Source organism: Eretmochelys imbricata, chromosome 3 (assembly GCF_965152235.1).
Source record: "Eretmochelys imbricata isolate rEreImb1 chromosome 3, rEreImb1.hap1, whole genome shotgun sequence".
NCBI classification, from domain to species: Eukaryota; Metazoa; Chordata; order Testudines; family Cheloniidae; genus Eretmochelys; species Eretmochelys imbricata.
Genome location: NC_135574.1, coordinates 161,483,623 through 161,502,576, shown reverse-complemented (window position 1 = coordinate 161,502,576; position 18,954 = coordinate 161,483,623). Strand labels below are relative to the sequence as shown.

Here is an 18,954-nt window from a genome sequence, read left to right as displayed (position 1 = left end):
GCAACAAGGAATCCCAGTTAAACAGCTAGTTTGGCAGTGATGGTGGATAGGTTTGGGGTTCCTATTTACACAAGACTTTTCACTACACTTCTAATATGATTGGATTAGCTGTTTCTGAGCAAATAATGTTGTTCTACCTGATATGCACATATTCAGATTTTAAATTCAACATGTATGGGATGTGTGTGATGGTTCTTTGATGAAGTGAGATTCGTCGAGTTTTGAAAAAAATAAGTCTTGCAGCCTTAGGTTTTTAAATGTATTTAAAGAATTGTTCAGTGACTGGAGTCCCTAGCAAACTGTACAGGGACACTAGTTTTTCAGGGATGGCTCCCCCCCCCCCACTTCCAGTCTTGGCCGTTTGCATCAGACCCATGGAGAGTTTATAAATTGTGTCACTTAAAACCAGTAAGTGCTATTTGCTCCCTCTGCCAACCCGAGATTAGTCAAAGGCACCACTCCTTCCCAACGAACAGATTAAAACAGAGTTTCTACACGTACATGTTCTGGAATTGAGGGATGGGAAGGTGATATTTTATTTACAGCAATCAAAGAATTCATTCTTTCACCCTCAAGAGGCTGTTCTGACCCTCTGCTTTACAGTCACTAAAAATAAAAACCCTCCACAACAGAAATAAGTACTAAACTGCTCACCATTTTTATATACGGTAGCTGATCCTCTGCAGTGTGCATTTGGGGGCGGGTGGGGGAGGGAAGATTAACACCTGTAGCAGACAGGTTAAGAGCAGCAGATTCCAAATCAGAGGATCCCTTGATGGAGAGCAACTTACCAGTTGCCTCATTTCTATTTAAGGAGGCTGTTAGCTGAAACATCTCAGCTGACAGCTGTAACATGTATTTCAGGGGAGAGAGGCAGTTTCCCATAAAACCAGCTACCAAACTCTGTATTGGATAAATAATAAATATTGTTGTTACAAATAATATACAGCTTGGCATTAAATGGTGGCTTTTGGGCAGGTGCTATAAATAAATTGAAGTCAAAATACTTATAGTTCATTTATTTGTTGTTTATTAGGAAATGGCTTAAAGCTATTTTTTCTCCGTCTGCAGGTTTTGTTTAAGTCCCCTCCGCATATTTACTACAACCACTTGGGTGGGAACAAGGAAGAGGGTGGCTTGTGCATTCTATTCAGGTTAATTCATGCACGAATTGTAATGGAAATGGCTTTGCTTTGGAACAGTTTGTTCTATGCTGTGTATATCATGCTCATCACCATAGTATCCGAGTACCTTTCTGTCGTGCTTTAAGCATGTGTTTTCCTGACTGTTTAAATTTCTAAACTACCACATTAGAAGTAACAGACTTGGTTCCAGTTACATCGTAGACATTAGAGTAGGAAAAGATGTATTATCATTTTGTCCATCCCCACTGTTGTTGTGGGACTATAAGGTACAACTTGGTGAGTGTTTTGCCCAATCTAGCTTTATTTGGCTTGAGTAGACTTCACTGGGTATTTTTGTTTGGTTTTTCCCGCACCCCACAATCTCATAGCATAATTTTTTCCCCAACTTCATCCATGTTATTCCCTAGTCATATCCCTTTGAGTTGCGTTGAATAATTAATTTCCAATTTGGGAGTTTCATCTTTCAGATGCTGAACTGGTAGTATTGTGTGTTTCTCAGACACATGTTTAGGAGGTCATTTAGTTAAGATATAAACATCTAGTTTGACTTAATCTTTCCTCACCATTTAATTCCTATAAATTCGAAACAGAGAAGAGTAACCAAAAAAATCTACATCTTGTAAAAAAATATGCCCCGAATTATGTGATATCTTGGATGCAATTCCACCAATGTCAGATCAGAACTGTTGTCCTCTTGGTTTGGGATGTGAAGCTCCTGCAAATGCACTGGAGAACTACATTGCCTTTTTCTGCTGCTGTGTTGTATTACAAGATCTCATTCAGTTTGTTAGCCATCTGATTGTCTGGTCTCTTTTTTAGTACTCCTGATCAAGCATCTGCATCGGTCATTGAATTAACAGTCCATTTTTATAAATCTAATGTGAGAACATTTTTCCATTTCTCTTACTGATGATCATAGCATTGACAAAGGACTTGGCATCTCTTAATATTTTAACTGTAGAATGGACATGTTCTTGTGTCAAAACTTAGACCATTTACATCGTAAGGTCCTGTTTCCACAAAGACACATGCACAAACTTACATTTAATCCAAGTGAATAGAGAAAATGGTGTATAGTGATACATCTGCAAAGATAGCTAACCTACTTGCTCATTTTTAATGCTGAGAATTTTTGCCTCTGAAAATAGCATGACTCTTTGCATCTGTGTTTCAGATGAAGTGAATAATTTATTTAAACTTATTGAATTCGGTGGCACTGCTTAAGCACATGAGTTTTTGTGGTATCATGGAATAGGGTCTCATTGACTTCCATAGGCTTTGGATCAAACCCTAACCCCCAGTGCAAGAGAGGAATTTAACTTTCAGCACCATAATTCTTTCTCTATCTCCCTTGTTAATGTTTAACTGAATGAATGTGATTATTTTACAGAATGCCTATCTATGCTTTTTAACTTTTTGTGCTGACCAGAAGATTTAAAATAAAACTTGGCTAATTGTTGTTGGCATTAAAGTATAATGTATTTTAATCTAGAGGCTAAAGTCTATAAGATCAAAGATATAGAATCTCGAAATCCCTACCAAAATGGATCATAAACTGTAATACACTCCTTAATGACCTGTGCCCTATAACTGATTAATTTCAAAAACAACTGAAAACTCTTCAGGACCGTCACATAATCTTGCACATTGCTAAGAAATTTACATGCTGTTCTAATTAAAGTTGACACAAAGTCACTACTACTTTGCTTTTTTCATTACAATTGAGATGAGAACTACCCAATAGATTTAGACAATAGATTATAATTTATTTAATTAATCTGAAATATAGGCTCAGAGTACTGCTATTTCTACAGACACATAATATTCAAGAACTCATAAAAAATGTAAACTATATTTACCAGGGCCCGTGTCCCTGTAGACATACCATTCTATCTGCTTTCTACTAGACAACAAAGACCAACACTAATAGATTAATTTGGATATTTATAGACCATTTGTTTAGGTTCTTCAGTCATCTAGATTTGAGTCCCCTTATTAAAAGAAAATTTCTTTTCTTTACTTGACCTACATTGCTAGAAAATTTCAATTCTTGCAGTTGACTTGCCAGAGAAAAATACCTTATGTACGGTAAATCAGTAATAGATGCCAAAGTTATTGCTGTTCTTGCGTTAAAACATCCTTTTTCTGGCCTGCTTACTCACTACAATTATTATTGTGCTTATTTTGTCTTTATGCATATTTTGCAGTCTCTTGTTGCAAAGATGAATATTTTTATTGTGCTTTCCAACTAGATCTTTGATTTATTTGAAGGAATAAATAATGTGATAGAAAAACATAACCTCCACCCACACACCTTAGTTAGCAGTGGCTGAATATCCTTGACCTTTGTAATGTTGAACTATTTTTTATTACAGGATGGATCTGAATATCGAAACTTCCATTAAGCTAAACAAATAGATAAAGGCTGTAAACAACAGGGAGAAAGAGAGGAATAGTCTCAGGTGGTTCAAGGGCGAGGATAAAAGGAGCTATTGAATGAAACTGATTAAAAGAAGATTTTGGCTAAAAATCAGGAAAAATTTCCAACTGTGGGATAACCACCAATTCTTACCTCCCTCCCTTTTGAGTACCCATGTAACTTCACAGACTTTTGGGTTCCCATGACTTGTACGGTTGGCAGCACAATTGCGTACCAAGCTATGAATCAGTTTATTCGTTGTTTATATTGAAGCCTACAGTTTTATCATTAATTAATATTTGTAAAGTGCCTTGAGCTCCTAATATGAAATGCACAGAGTGCAAAATAGGCAATATTATAATAGCCTGTATTTTCATAATTTAGTATTACTTTGTTAGAGGCCTATGTGGGAAAGTAAGCTTGTTTGTTGCCGACAAATTCTTAGAGTTCAGCGATTCTCAGCATTTAATGACCACCTATTTTGTCTGTCAGCTGCTTGAGTAATTGGGGATATTAGCCTGTTAACTTGTATTGTTTTCAACAATTCATTGTGTACTTTTTTACAGTAGTAAATAAACAAGTTCTTGGTTCACAGAACAAAAGCATAGTGTTCTATAACCATTTACAGATATGTCTACTACAACACGTTAATATTTTTCTTCCGATTACTTCATTTTACCATGAACCTACCACAAGTATTTAGGAATCTGAGATTTTTTTTTAAAAAAATCAGTTGACGACATATTTTTGTTTTAAGGTGCAGATCAAAGGGCGGATTTATACTTGGAAGGAAAAGACCAATTGGGAGGCTGGTTTCAGTCCTCTCTCTTAACTAGTGTGGCAACAAGAAAAAAAGCCCCTTATAAGTAAGTGCTTGGTCTGCAACGTGGCCATTTATTGAGCTTTTGTATAATGGGAGTATGGTAATTTGAATAGAGAATATGAACAACCCTTTCTCCACAAAAAGGAAAGAAAGCCATTACTGAATCTTCAGGTGACAGCCATACACTTTTTATTGTAAAGGTTTCCTCAAAGGTGTATATCACAGTACATTTTTATCTTCTGTTGAACTTGTTTTTCCCACTCTGAGTTTAAATGGATGCTTTCCTTCATTGTTCCCACAGCTTTCTGTGTTCATCTATCTCATTCACTCAGGTTATACCTCACTGTGTGTTCAGCTGTCATCAGTTACCCTTGGCATCACCCATTCTTGCCACCCCCTTACACTGCCAAGATCAGTGTCTTACCTTAATATGGGACATATTATGGCAGCTCACACTGACTATAAATTGAACAGCAGGGGGTGATGACTAAGTAGTGTGTCCCTGTGTTTTTGAACCTTGAATTTAACATGAGTGGCAAAGCTGTTACCTAAGGGTAAAAATTAGGGCTGTCAAACGATTTAAAAAATTGCAATTAATTGCAGTTTTAACTGCACTGTTAAACAATAAGAGAATAGCATTTATTATAAATATTTTTGGATGCTTTCTACATTTTCAAATATGTTGATTTCATTTACAACACAGAATACAAAGTGCACAGTGCTCACTTTGTATTAATTTTTTTATTACAAATATTTAGACTGTAAAAAAAGATAAACAAAAGAAATAGTATTTCTCAGTTCACCTCATACATGTACTGTAGTGCCATCTCTATCGTGAAAGTGCAACTTACAAATATCAATTTTTTTTACATAACTGCACTCAAAAATAAAAAAATATAAAACTTCACCTACAAGTCCACTCAGTCCTACTTCTTGTTCAGCCAATCGCTAAGACAAACAAGTTTGTTTACATTGACGGGAGATAATCCTGCCCACTTCTTATTTATAATGTCACCTGAAAGTGAGAACAGGCATTTGCATGGCACTGTTGTAGCTGGCATTGCAAGGTATTTACATGCCAGATATTCTAAACATTTGTATGCCCCTTCATGCTTCGACCACCATTGCAGAGGACATGCGTCCATGCTTGATGATGATCTAAAGCAATGTGGACCGACACGTGTTCATTTTCATCATCTGAGTCAGATGCCACCAGCAGAAGGTTGATTTTCTTTTATGGTGGTTCGAGTTCTATAGTTTCCACATCAGAGTGTTGCTCTTTTAAGACTTCTGAAAGCATGCTCCACACCTTGTCCTTCTCAGATTATGGAAGGCACTTCAGATTCTTACACCTTGGGTCGAGTGCCATAGCTATCTTTAGAAATCTCACATTTGAACCTCATTTGTGTTTTGTCAGATCTGCAGTGAAAGTGTTCTTAAATCGAACAACATGCTGAGTCAGCATCTGAGACTGCTATAACATGAAATATATGGTAGAATGCAGGTAAAATCACAGAGCAGGAGACATACAATTCTCCCCCAAGGAGTTCAGTCACAAATTTCATTAAATGTTTTAAATGAGTGTCTTCTGCATGGACGCGTGTCCTCTGGAATGGCTGAAGCAGCACACAAATGTTCAGCATATCTGGCACGTAAATACCTTGCAACACTGGCTACAAAAGTGCCATGTGAACACCTGTTCTCACTTTCAGGTGACATTGTAAATAAGAAGCAGACAGAATTATCTCCCGTCAATGTAAGCAAACTTGTTTGTCTTAACAACTGGCTGAACAAGAAGTAGGACTGAGTGGACTGAGTAGGCGCTGAAGTTTTACGTTGTTGGTTTTGAGTGCAGTTATGTTTAAAAAAAAAAAAATCAACATTTGTAAGTTGCACTTTCATGATAAAGAGAGTGCACTACAGTACTTGTATGAGGTGAATTGAGAAATACTATTTCTATTTTCTTCTTTTCAGTCCAAATATTTGTAATATAAAGTGAGCACTGTACACTTTGTATTTGTTGTAATTGAAATCAGTATATTTGACAATATAGAAAAAAATCCAAAAATATTTATGATAAATTGAAATTGGTATTCTATTGTTGTTTAACAGTGCGATTAAAACTGCAATTAATCACGATTAATTTTTTAATTGAGTTAGTTTTGTTTTGAGTTAATCACTTCAGTTAACTGCGATTAATTGACAGCCCTAGTAAAAAGTGGTCAAATAACTTAAGCTTTCATTTAAAACAATGTTTTTAGCTCCTCTGGTTGCAAAGAGAACACTGAATAGAGGCAGTAATTTGGGTTATTGAATTGATTGCATTGGGAAATACTCAGTTTACTGAATGTTACTTTTTCAGTAAGGAAGTATGCATAATACTACTTGGATTTTTATAAATAACTTAAATGAGCAAATGCATATGCACTGAATATAAATGTCTGTTTTGGTCATATGGAAAAATGAATGTTATAAAACATATATTGCACATGTGCATGTGTTCCTTTTTATTTATCTGTGTGTGTGTGTGTGTGTGTGTGTATGTGTGTAGATAGATACAGATAGATATAAAATACGTATCTATAGATATAATCTGGGAAAACTGCCATTGACTTCAGTGAAACCAAGATTTCACCCTTAGTCTGTTAGATTTAGTCCAGTGGTGGGCAACCTGTGGCTCACGGCCGTACACAGCCTGTCAGGGTAATCTGCTGGTGGGCCGCCAGTTTGTTTACATTTGCACAGCTGCCCACAGCTCCCAGTGGCCGTGGTTCGCTGTTCCCGGCCAATGGGAACTGCGGGAAGTGGCGTGGGCTGCAGGGACGTGCTGGCCGCCACTTCCTGCAGCTCCCATTGGCTGGGAACCACTGGGAGCTGCGGGCGGCGGTGCAAATGTAAACAAACTGTCTGGCAGCCCACCAGCAGATTACCCTGACGGGCCACAGGTTGTCCACCACTGATTTAGTCTATTAAAATCAGTGGTTTTGTACAATTAGGAAGACTGTTGGAGATTGTGTTTCTGCTCTTCTATAGAAATAAGTTTCAGTACTCAATAGATTGCATTTTGGATTGAAGATTTTTTTGGTTAGAGTTTACTTCTGGAAAGGCAAGACTGCCACACTAAAAAGATACACATCCTAAGACTTAATTTATTTTTAAGTAATATTGACCTGTTTGGGTTTTGTTTGGTTTTCCTTAGGACTCTAGTAGTTCATGGATTTACTCTTGGTGAAAAAGGAGAGAAGATGTCTAAATCTATTGGCAACGTGGTTGATCCTGACGTAGTAATCAATGGAGGCCAAGTAAGAAACGATACACATTGTGTCATGGCATTTCTAGTTACATTTTTTCGTGACCAAGAATTGCAGTCATGTTGTGTAACATTTCCCTGGGCAACTGCTTTATGGCAGAATATTGGGACAGCTGCTGTATAATAAAGTTGGATATACTGAACTCCGTTGAGCTGAAATTAAAACCTTGAATTGTTTCTCAACTTTGAAGTGTTCAAGATGCAATACATTTAAGATTAATTCTATTGAATATGACTATTCTGTGGTGATAGGGAATGGAGAGGGGCTGTAACAATTATATTGAAGATACAGTTCAGTTCTAAGCTCTTGAGAGATGTTGCTCTAATTTTTATTTTATTTTATTTTTTAAAGAAGCTGAATTGGATGTGTACTGCAGAGAGATGTCTTTGCAGTACAACAGTCATGGCATCATTTGCATACTAATAGGCATGTAGCGTGAGGCCATTGACTGGGCTTCTTGATCTGGAAACTTTTAGTTTCATTCTCCATTCAGAGAAGTTATACTGAAAATAAATCCTCTGAAACCGAGTTTTGCTAGTCCTTGCTTTTACTGGTGATCCTTTTTGGGGGTCTCTTTAGAATTATGTGAAACTTTGGCATAGAATAACAGATCCTTGGTAGGCTTTCCTGACATGATTTGATAAACACTTTTCTCTTTTTGTGTCAAAAAATCAAGGGGTGGGGGGAATGATCTTCCAACTTCAAAGAGAATGTGGTATAGAGTCTGAAGCTAAAAATGATTTAAAGGCATTCATGTTTATACCGTATCTTCTGTTTTATTAGTTAAAACCATGCCGTTTTTCTAGACATCAAATATATTGGAGTAATCCATACAGCGGGTGGCAGTGGGGAGTTGTTCTTTGAGGTGTGCTCAGGATAGAGCCACAAAGTAATCGTTTTCTAACTAGATATCAAATTGGTCGGGAAGCAAGTGAATTAATGTGGCTTTCTAAATAATGTAATACAGTAAAGCCGCTCTTCAGCTATTTATTAGGTTGTGTGGTGATTGATAGGCACTTCCTTATACTGAAGAAAGGAAATAATTAAAATCACAGTACAGCTGTGACGCTAGCTTTAAGTCTGGGACCCTTTCTCGCTCCATGGGAGACCTGCTGGAGGGGCATGGCTAGCGATGTTTGCGGTGGTGCCATCAGGGGCAGGGGATTCAGCACATAAGCAAGAGGAGAGTTTGAGCCCCATCTCTGTTAAATTAATTTTTAGAAAAACCTTTCTACACTTGTGTACTGGTTCTCTGTTCACCCTGATTGTCAGATGGTATGGGGAGGGAAGAGAAAATTTGTCTCTTTCACTACCCACTCCAAATGCTAAGATTGGGGGGGGTTAGATGGGGTGGTACACCCCACTCAGTATGATTCCAGAAGGAGGAGGCCTGGATTAGCTGCTGCTGAAGCTAGCTCTGTGCCTCCAATAGATTTTGTAAGGAGAGGTAGAGGGAGGCTGTAACTGCTGTGAGCTTGTATTACAGTACTGCTATATCAACAGATATAGTAAAAACAAAGGATGGGTATCTAAATTCCAGAGTGTACATTTTAGTTAGAATTATTTGTAGACAGATTTTTTGGGCACAAATACAAACATGATGATGATGTCCCTGGAATCGTACTGCATTGGTTTTAAAATGTGTTTGCAGTCTCTTAAATTGCAAATAAGCAGCATTGAAAAGAGCTTTGCGTTTTTGTCGATGAACAGGACTACATTAAGGAGCCTCCGTATGGTGCTGATGTCCTTCGCTGGTGGGTGGCAGAATCAAATGTTTTTACTGAGGTGCTGATTGGACCAGCTGTACTTAGTGCTGCAAAAGACGATATAAACAAGGTGAGAAGTGAATATAATGCATTTGATTTTAAGAGAACACATCCTCTTCACCTTTGGTTTTATATTTACAGAGTAGAATCCATTGTGAAACCAAAGATGACCGCTGACTTTGAAATTTGTCGCAATGGAGTGCATTTGAGCTTTTCTTTTAGCTGAAAATGAAAGGTGTTTTTTCACAAGCACATAATTATTATTGCTCTCTTTTGTGATGTGCTGGTCAAGTAGTAATATATTTTAGGGAAAATAAAAATGTGTTCTTTAGCTTGCCTGCCTTTAGCTACTGTTGTTTGTATATAACCTGTTTATTCACAACTCTTCTGTTCTGATCCTTGTGGTACAGATACTGTATTTTGTAATGATTTGGAGTCATCAATTAGAAAAATGGTTGAGCTTTTAATTTTATTTAAATTTAAATTGACAGAATGGAAATCTCTCGTGTGTCTTGTTTATTCTTCATTCTGATGAAACAGTTTCATTTAACACTTCTGAATGGTTTATTGCTAGCTTCGGAATACGCTACGCTTTATGTTGGGAAACATGGCTGACTTCAATCCTGAAACTGACTCCATCCCCAGTTCAGAGATGTATGTAATAGACCAGTACATGCTACACTTACTACAGGATTATGCTAAGAAGGTGAGGGTGAATTATGTTAATCTACTGTGTACTTTGTTATACAAGGTGGGTTGTTAGTGATTAATTTAAATTGGGAATATCATGTCTCTGGGGAAAATGCTTCTAAGTGTGTTTGCATTATTTTGAAGAGAAAAATTTAAACAGTGAGCTTTTCTAATAATGGAGCAAAATGAAGATCTACCTTAAATTTGTGATAAGGAAATAACTGTGAAGCATACTGTATATAAAACTGAATGCTTTCCATTATAAATGCCAATTTTTGACAAGAAGAAAACTCACTCTAGACTGCACTTGGCATGCATCTGTATTATACAGTACACCGAGATAGCTCGTAAAAATGTTTTCATTGTATGTATGTAGAAGAGCTTTAATCTTCATGTAGCCATATAGTCTATTTTGAAAAACTAAAGGGTAAATTTGCTCTCTGACACATGCATGCAACTTCCACTAAAGTCAATGAGAGTAAAGGCTATGTATCTGAGGGCAGAATGGGACCCTTCAGGTGATCGCTAATGGGGCCTGCCTCTCTTCTGGGCAACTTATGGCTTTTTGAAAGGTTTAAAATATGAGTCCTAAATGCAATATGAGTCCTAAATGCTCATGTTAAACTTAGCTTTATTTGAACCTACCGTCAGAGGCTTCAAATTGGTCCAAATAGAGGCGGGTATACAGCCACCTCTAATACTTTTTTTTGGTCAATATATTTGAGTGCAATTGAGAGCACTTTTAGCGTATGTGACCTGTGTAGCTAACATTTCCTCTTGACGCTCCAGATGCTGTGTTTATGTTCAAGATTGGAGTAGTTATCGCAGAATCACTTGGCTTTCAGTCACCTAGGAAATTTGGAGGTTATGAAATGTTCACTTTATAAATATGAATCAAATACAAGTTTTTTTGTTCAAAATCTTGAGACAAATTGGTTAGATGTTTTTTATTTTAATTAGCAAAGATGCTTCAGCAATGTACAAGTGGTGAGAGGGTGGACATATCTTCGCAGAGCTGGTTAGATGAACCAGGCTGAATTTCAGCAAGTTCAGGACCTAGCTTACCAAACACATCTAGGATAATTGAGCCAGAAATGCATTCTACAGACTCGAGTTATGAAAGAAATCAGAAGGCTGTCTCCTAAAACCTGCTAAGCAGAGAAGGGAGTACTGGAAATACCTGGTTGAACAGTAGTTGCTATACCTAGCTTGCTTTTTGGATTTCTCTTCCCTTAATCTTTTTTACCAGATATACTAGTATGGAAACAGGATTTCTTCAGATCTTATTTCTCTTTGCCATCCCTTAGAGAGGGATGTTTGATTCTGTGTTTTGGAATGATTTCTCTATTCCCGTTGTCGCAAACTCAGTGTCTAATTCATATGAAAGATGAATTATCAGGCTTTTTCCTCAGAAGAGCCCAGAAAGATGCTCTCCCAGGCTCCTTACCTTTCTCATACTCCGCACTTTCCTCTACTTTCTTCAGAAGAGAATGTTCCCAGGCTCATCGTGACCTGCATTTCTGTCCAGTGTGATAGTAATTGAATGTGCTACTGTCATCTCTCTCCTCGCTCTGTTCCCCAGGTTACAGAAGCGTACAAGGAATACGATTATGGCAAAGTTATTCGTTTGTTGCAAGCATTCCACACGAGAGATTTGTCCAACTTTTACTTCAGCATAATCAAAGACAGGTAGGCATTCATTCCTGCCTTCACTAAGGCAACTCCTTGCTTTTTATTATGTTTTTAAGGGACCTGGTTTGAGACTGGCTGTGGAACTCTCATAAGGAGATAATATAAATAGTGACTGAAGTACATCTCCTTCCCATGCTACCCTGAAAACAAATGCTTGTGGCAAAATAGAATTTATTTTTAATGAATTTTGGTTAGCAGCTAGAGGGTGATTTATAGTATCCAGTAGTATTGAACCCATCTTCTTAAGATCTGTATTTCAGCAATTCCTGTTTTCTTTCAAACGTAACTGGAAGGAATACCAGATAGTATAGATTTAGCCCCAATAGGCCTTTTGTGTTACTGGCTCTTAATTGAATTGCTTAGTTTTTCTAGAGGGGATACACATCTCCTTCTTTGCTAATACTCTCGTTAATTGGAGAACTTACAGGTTCAGAAGTAGACTTAACAGGCTTTGTAAAGAAAGCTGTTGGAGTGCAAGCTGGTATTTATTATGCAAGAACTAGGTCATAGATTTTCCAGTAGAAGCTTTTGCTACCTCTGTCCCAAGTTTTTCAGGACAGAATTTCACATTTCCTGAGTCTTCGTCTCAAATTTCTCCAATAAAAAATTTCCTTTAAGGGATGAGTTTTGCTTTCTTCAGTACCTTTTATGCCAGTCTAGAGGCTGGGTGTGGGTCTTTTCTGCTGGGGACCCAAAACACTGAAGCTTTCTGCCAGGTATCATCCCTCCTACACGAAGAACTTTTGGCTTACTAAAGCCAGTTAAAAATACAAAGCAGTCACATGAAACCTCTTTAAACAATTATGTGAAACCCATAACTGTGGTAAAGGCAGAACACAGTGTAATCTACATACAGATTTTGAAAAACAAATGATGGCTTAAAGTTAGGCCCTTAAGTCTATACTGAAACACCTAAATAAGACTGATTTTAGTGCAAATCTTTTATCTGGCTGAACTCTCTCTCTCCTTACTGAAAGCAACTTCACAAACTCTCCCCTCTTGTGAATCACAGGCTTTACTGTGAAGAAGAAAAAGATCCTAAACGTCGTTCATGTCAAACAGCCTTAGCCAAGGCTTTGGATGTAGTGGTGCGATCGTTTGCACCAATCCTTCCTCATCTGGCAGAGGAGGTTTTCCAGGACCTCCCATACAAGAAAGGTAAGGCATGTATAACTCCATCCCAAAAACCAGACACTAACATTTCAGAGAACTTGTACTAGAACAGTAACTATGGACAAAAATTTGCATTTGTTTAAAAACCTGTATTTTTTTAACTTTGCAATCAAAAGGTCGTTGTCATCCTTTGTTTAGATCAAATAAAAATAAGTAAAGAAATCAGCTGCAGAACAGTTTTATGGAAAGGGAGCAGTAGACAGCACAAACTCCAATGCATTGAACATTTTTATTTCAAGAGTCAGAGTGTGTTTTCCGTTCTGGCTGGATTAACACAAGCTCCATGTGGAAGAAACCTGGCCTAGAGGAAGTGGTGGAGGCTGTATGTGCGATGAGAGACTCTTTCCTTGGATCCATTGCTGGCAAGAATGCTTTGGAGTATGAAGTCGTCATTGTAATTGACCCGGGGCTGCTCTTTGAGTTAATGGAGGTAAAAACAACAAACACCCACCCACCTACCCCATCTGTTAACATTCTAGAAAAAATAACTTCTGCTAATCTACTTGAGCACTTAGGGCTAGATCTCTGTAGGTGACTTGGAGTCAGGGTTACAGTGCTTAACAATGAGGTGTCCTGAGGTCTAGTGGAATCCACGGCCCCAAATCAGGAGCCCAGTGCTCTATTCAATGCATGGGGAGAGTTAGGTGGCTTAGAAGACAGCAAGACTAAGCTAGCCTTCGGAAATACTGAGGAGCCCTGCCCTGAGCCCTGCCCTCAAAGGGAGTTAGATTCCAATCACCACTTGGGATTCACAGTTGGTAGCCCTCTCCTGGAGTTAGGCACCTGTGTCAGGTCAACCCTTTCTTGCAAAAAGTGGAGACCGGTGCCTGCATTCCCCCCCTGGTTAGTGCATTCCCCGAGGATGAGATACCTGGGTTCAAATCTTCCCTCTGCCTTGGAGTAGGGACGTGAACCCAAGTCTCCCATCTCTCAAGTGAGTGCTCTAATAGCTAGGCTATAACATCCTTTTGCCTCACCCAGTGAATATTCAGGTATTTCACACAAAGTGGAATAGCTTCAACAGAAGAGATTGAGACCCTCTCATGCTCCCCTCTAGCTTGGTGGTGAGAGCACTTGCCTGGCACAGGGTGACCTCCTGTTTTGTGCAGGGCCTGATCTGGTAGGCAGCGGCGGAGTCCCTTCTGGATTGGGCCCTGCAGATACTAGGTCGGGGGACAGCTAGGTTGAGGATCTCTTTAGGACTCAGGTGCCAAACGGCTCCACAGCATCAGAACATAAGCAGCTTTGTGCATGCTACTGACAAGCTTAGGTGGCAGCCAACTGGGAGTTTTGATCTAAGTTTTGGGCTTAGGTGCCTAAATCCCTGGATCTAGTCCTTAGCAGTCATCTTCTGAAAAATGCTGCAAACACTGACAATGTTCCGCTTAGCTAATCCACGTGATTCCGGAGCCAGGGTCAGAATGTGAAAGGGCTATTTTCTGTTTTGAAAACAGAGACAAGGTCCAGACTTCCTGATATCTTAAATGATTAGGGTTTGATGCAGGTTTCCCTAGTGGGTTGCAGTTCAGTACTGGATGTGGGACTGACACAGAAGGAATAGACAAGGGAATTTGGACACTTTGGTTTCTTGGTCCTCTGTTCAAACCAGGTCCTCTAAATGACTGAAGTTAATGCCAAGCCTACAGGAAATAAGTTGGTAGTTGTTTCAGTCCAGTTGCTAATGAATGTGTCCCTAAGAGAAACTACTACCCTGTCTGAAACTCTGATCCTTTGAAATGCAAGGGATTGACTTGTGCTAAGGCCTGAGGCATTTAAGGAAGGTGTATGCTGAAGTTTGAAATTATACGGGTGAGACATCTTTCCAGTGTTGTCAATCATTCTGAAACCTTGTTTTATGCCCCTGACAGCAGGAGCTGCGAGGTCAGAGTATAGTTGTCATACTGCTGGCAGTCGGACGTACTCCAGCAACTGGAGATGTGGCTCAGACAAAAGCTCTTGCTAGCAACATTTGTTGAAATGGCCAGCAGCCAAGTGCACAACTTTAGCCTTTGCCAGCATGAGGGCTGGACTTGAATCAGGCAGCTTGCAGACACCCATAAGAATGTGTGCAAACCCCATGCTGCATTGTAAGGTGTATTTATTGCAAAAGTTTAAGCTATTTAAGTTCAGAAAGCAAACTGTTCTTTCCAGACACTGCAGTCTGAGGAGTCTTCCAGCGTATCACAGCTAAATGAAATCATGATGGCTTCACAGACAACTTTACTGTCCGAACTACCTATAGAAATGGCCACAGATGAAAACATCATTAAAGGGACCTTTCTGATTAACTTAGAAGGTAAGAAAAGGGGACTAACAGAACTAATCAATGCCTGCTTCTATCCAGCAAACATGGCTATCTCTTAGATAAGTTTAATCTATTACCAAGAGCTGATGCTGAGCAAGATCAGCCCCTTTCTGTGTACTACAGTTTTTCTTGGTCTCTTACTTGCATTTAGGACATTGGTCAAAGGTGGTTCTTAGCTTTCCTTTATAAAAAGGAATAGAAAAATTAACCCCCCTAAATACAGTTAGAGGGAGGCTGCAGTGTTAGCTGGGTTTTCAATGCTGACTATACTCTATACAGTAAAATTTTCTTCGACAGGTGGTGATATTCATGAAGAGTCATCTTATAAAGTTATAGTCCTACCAGCTGCTAAAGCAAAATGCCTTCGTTGTAGGAAGTACACTGCTGATTCTCCACTCTCACTATGTCCACGCTGCACAGAAGTCATTGCTGGAAAATGAAGTGAGCTGGACAATTATTTTGTAGATATTTCCACTTAGACTATAAAATATATAAATATAAAAGACGATAAACTCAATGTTTCATTAACCAAATGGAACCCCTGAGCTAGGAAAGTAACTGCAGAGTTAAAGAAAACTCAGTATATGCTGAAGAAAGCTGTAGCGGTTCATGGCCAATGCATTTTATGCCTTAATCTGAGCAGAACTACAATAGTGGAAAAACCTTTAAAAATGCCTGTTTATATCAACTTTACCCTTAATAAAAGCTGTTCTTCAAAGCAGTGTCCTGTTCCTTGAACACAGACTAGTACTACAAGTGGGTCCCAAAATTTAACATGGTCTAAGGTAAGTAGAGTCCTTTCTCAAACCAGATGCAACTTCTCTTGCTGGCTATTGTAAAGAAGGGATCAACTACTAAAATGGCAGGGTATTGCCTAGCACTAAATTATATTAGCAGCTACAGATAGTGCAGTCTAAATTACTTTAGTGGTGTAAACTGACTTTGTGAAGTTGCATAGTTCAGCTAAACCATTTCTGTATGCTGGAGTAACTGGTAAGGAAAAACATTTAACTATGCATCATAATTCAGGTCTGCATGCCTACAGAAGGAAAAAACTAGAATCAAATCCCAAGTTTATTTAATTTACACAAATCCACAGCAAGTGACACAAAATAGCAGTATATACATAATCTTATTACTTACAGTACATTACAGGTTTGGGGTAAAGTGTTTCACAACCTCTTAGGCCTTGATTCTCAATTACACTAAGTTCCTTCATGCTGCTCTGGGAGTGTGAAGGGATTTAATGTAAACAAGAAACAACTCAAAATGGGTTAGCTAAAGCAGGTTTCATGACAGATTGTAGGTTCTCAAACATCCATTAATTTCTACAGAGGGTTAAAATGCTGTCTCTAGACAAGGCATCATATAGTAAGGCCTAGAGTAGCCTTAGAGGAAACTGTCCTACAGTCTTAACCTAGAACATCTCAGACAGCTGTGTGTCTCTTACCAGTATTTAACTTGTCAATGTTATGAAACATATTTGAATCAGTCTATAAAGTTGGCAGGTACTGGCCATTATTTGCTTTCACTAGCACAATGCCTTTCATTGTAACCATAATCTCATACAACAATACCTGTAAATGAATTTTAGCTACATTCTTTAGAATGCCATGTTTTTTCCATAATAACTGATACAGGCTCAAGCCAGGAATTTGTGAGAATCATTCTTCCAGTCCTGATGTTCATAGAAAACACGTATATCAGAGTACAACAGGGATACTCAGCTGCTGGAAGTTAAGAATGGTGGTCTGCTTCTGATGGCTTGAAAAATACCCCCCAAAACTTAGGGATTCTGGCTACATAATACAGATATCCTGTGGCACTGTACTATGAAGAACACACAAGGTTTTGTAAAACTCAGCTATTCTGTATTACAGATCTTCAACACAGTGGGCAATAAAGCATGCTAACATCTTATACTTTAATTGGTCTGTGTAGACCCTGCTGGTGCACACTAGAAGTTCCCTAGCACACACATTAAAATAGCATTCTGTTAAACACATTAGTGTGCTTTAGAAATCACAACCCAGAGGGTGCATTATCCCATGGTGTAGTTCTTCTCACCAGAGAGTGTGTTCTAAATAACTCATTTAAGGAACTGAAGTATTAAGACCAGGAGCTTGATCCTGCAGTCCTAACTTCATCAGGATTTCCATAACAGCTGCAGTAGGAAATTTACACTCCACTCTTGTTTGGGTGAGGCCTTAAGTGATGTTTGTTTCTACTCTGATGGTCTTAAGAGTATTCTTCCCCAATAGTTGAACTTTGATGGGCGGGTTTCTCTTTCTAATTTTATCTACTCCACTCATTGTTATACTGCTGTTACAGGAAGTGAGCTGCTCCTCTGAAGTACTACCACTAGGGGCCCTTCAGAATGTAACTCTCTTTTATGGAAGTAAAAAGAGACCATTTTTATTTCAGAAAAACATGATAGCCTGAAATTTTTCCTTACATGAAACAGATTTATGAAACTGACTGTTGTCCAATAACCAAGCATATATGCAAAATACATTTAATGGTTTTTCAGAGTATGAAATATAGAATCTCACATGTTAGGGTAAGAATATAATTTGTAAATAAGTGGAATAAAACTGCTGTTAGATATAACCATCTATCTAAGCTAGAGCACAAGTGCTTGAGTTAGAAATAAATAGTGGAGCACTTGAGTTATTGACAAATGTACAAAGATTACTAGCTCCTAGTATGTGATGCACAATAGTGTGGAACTTAGATGGACTCCATTGTCAAAGTATTTGCTTTTTAAATTAAGTTTATTTTACAAAAGCCCCATGAATGTTTCCCTTCACAAAGGTTAGCCTCAGTGTGTAAAATCATGCCCTACCTCCTCTTACAGCAGACGTGTTTAAAGCTAGTACGTAAATTGTCATGAAGAGATTGCTTCTACAGCCTCTATCAGATTCAAGGCAAGGCTATATTGCCCATGGTTTTCCGGTAAGTGCTCTATTACTTTGTTTACTAGTTTCGCTGTTGTTGCAATGGGCACTTCGAGATTTTGAAGATCGTGGGGATCCTGCAAAAGGATTTTTAAAAAGTGTTAAGAGCAGTGGTAGGAAGGAAAGGCTACAAGACACCATGATATTCCTTTTGCTACAATGAAGTTTGCTTGTAATTGTGTTCCTGATCTTATCTCTAGATCAGGGATCATTAACTTTTGACTCGTGGCCCACCAGGGTAAGGCCCCTGGCAGGCCAGGCTAGTTTGTTTACCTGCTGCATCTGCAGGTCCAGCTGATAGCAGTTCCGCCTGGCACAGGCCAAGGGATCTGCTGGCCGCTGCTTCCCGCAGCCCCCATTGGCCTGGAGTGGCGGACCATGGCCAGTGGGAGCTGCGGACACAGCCAGTAAACAAATCTGCCTGGCCTGCCAGAGGGTTTACCCGGGCAGGCCGCATGCCAAAGGCTGCTGATCCCCACTCTAGATCATAGCAGAGTTAAGTAAGCCTAGTACTAGGTTGAAGTCAACAAAGCTATTCTTGTATCATTACACTCCTTTGAACTCTATATTCAGGGAATCAGCAGACTTCAGAGAACTCCTTTGCTATGGTCAGATTCCTCTGAGCAGAATCAAAGTTGAAGAGTTCTGTACAGGATCCTGACTTCCACGAGGA

General features: G+C 38.8%; 2 protein-coding genes across 7 annotated transcripts in view; one reads left to right on the top strand and one right to left on the bottom strand.

The window, feature by feature from the left end:
- IARS2 (isoleucyl-tRNA synthetase 2, mitochondrial) overlaps window positions 1-16,042 on the top strand; it is a 52,118-nt gene extending 36,076 nt beyond the window's left edge. The window contains exons 15-23 of one of the 2 annotated variants that reach the window (XM_077813746.1): window positions 4,322-4,430; window positions 7,587-7,689; window positions 9,409-9,534; window positions 10,039-10,170; window positions 11,737-11,843; window positions 12,859-13,004; window positions 13,259-13,449; window positions 15,171-15,315; window positions 15,622-16,042. In XM_077813746.1, coding sequence (XP_077669872.1) covers window positions 4,322-4,430; window positions 7,587-7,689; window positions 9,409-9,534; window positions 10,039-10,170; window positions 11,737-11,843; window positions 12,859-13,004; window positions 13,259-13,449; window positions 15,171-15,315; window positions 15,622-15,764 — 1,202 coding nt within the window. In that variant the 3' untranslated portion in view covers window positions 15,765-16,042. Of the gene's footprint in view, window positions 1-4,321; window positions 4,431-7,586; window positions 7,690-9,408; window positions 9,535-10,038; window positions 10,171-11,736; window positions 11,844-12,858; window positions 13,005-13,157; window positions 13,450-15,170; window positions 15,316-15,621 lie in introns of those variants that run through there. The other variant, XR_013345717.1, reaches the window with a different exon arrangement.
- Window positions 16,043-16,385: 343 nt separating this feature from the next.
- RAB3GAP2 (RAB3 GTPase activating non-catalytic protein subunit 2) overlaps window positions 16,386-18,954 on the bottom strand; it is a 70,972-nt gene continuing 68,403 nt past the window's right edge. For all 5 annotated transcript variants that reach the window (XM_077813741.1, XM_077813742.1, XM_077813743.1 and 2 more), the window contains one exon: window positions 16,386-18,358. In XM_077813741.1, coding sequence (XP_077669867.1) covers window positions 18,212-18,358 — 147 coding nt within the window. In that variant the 3' untranslated portion in view covers window positions 16,386-18,211. The remainder of the gene's footprint in view (window positions 18,359-18,954) is intronic.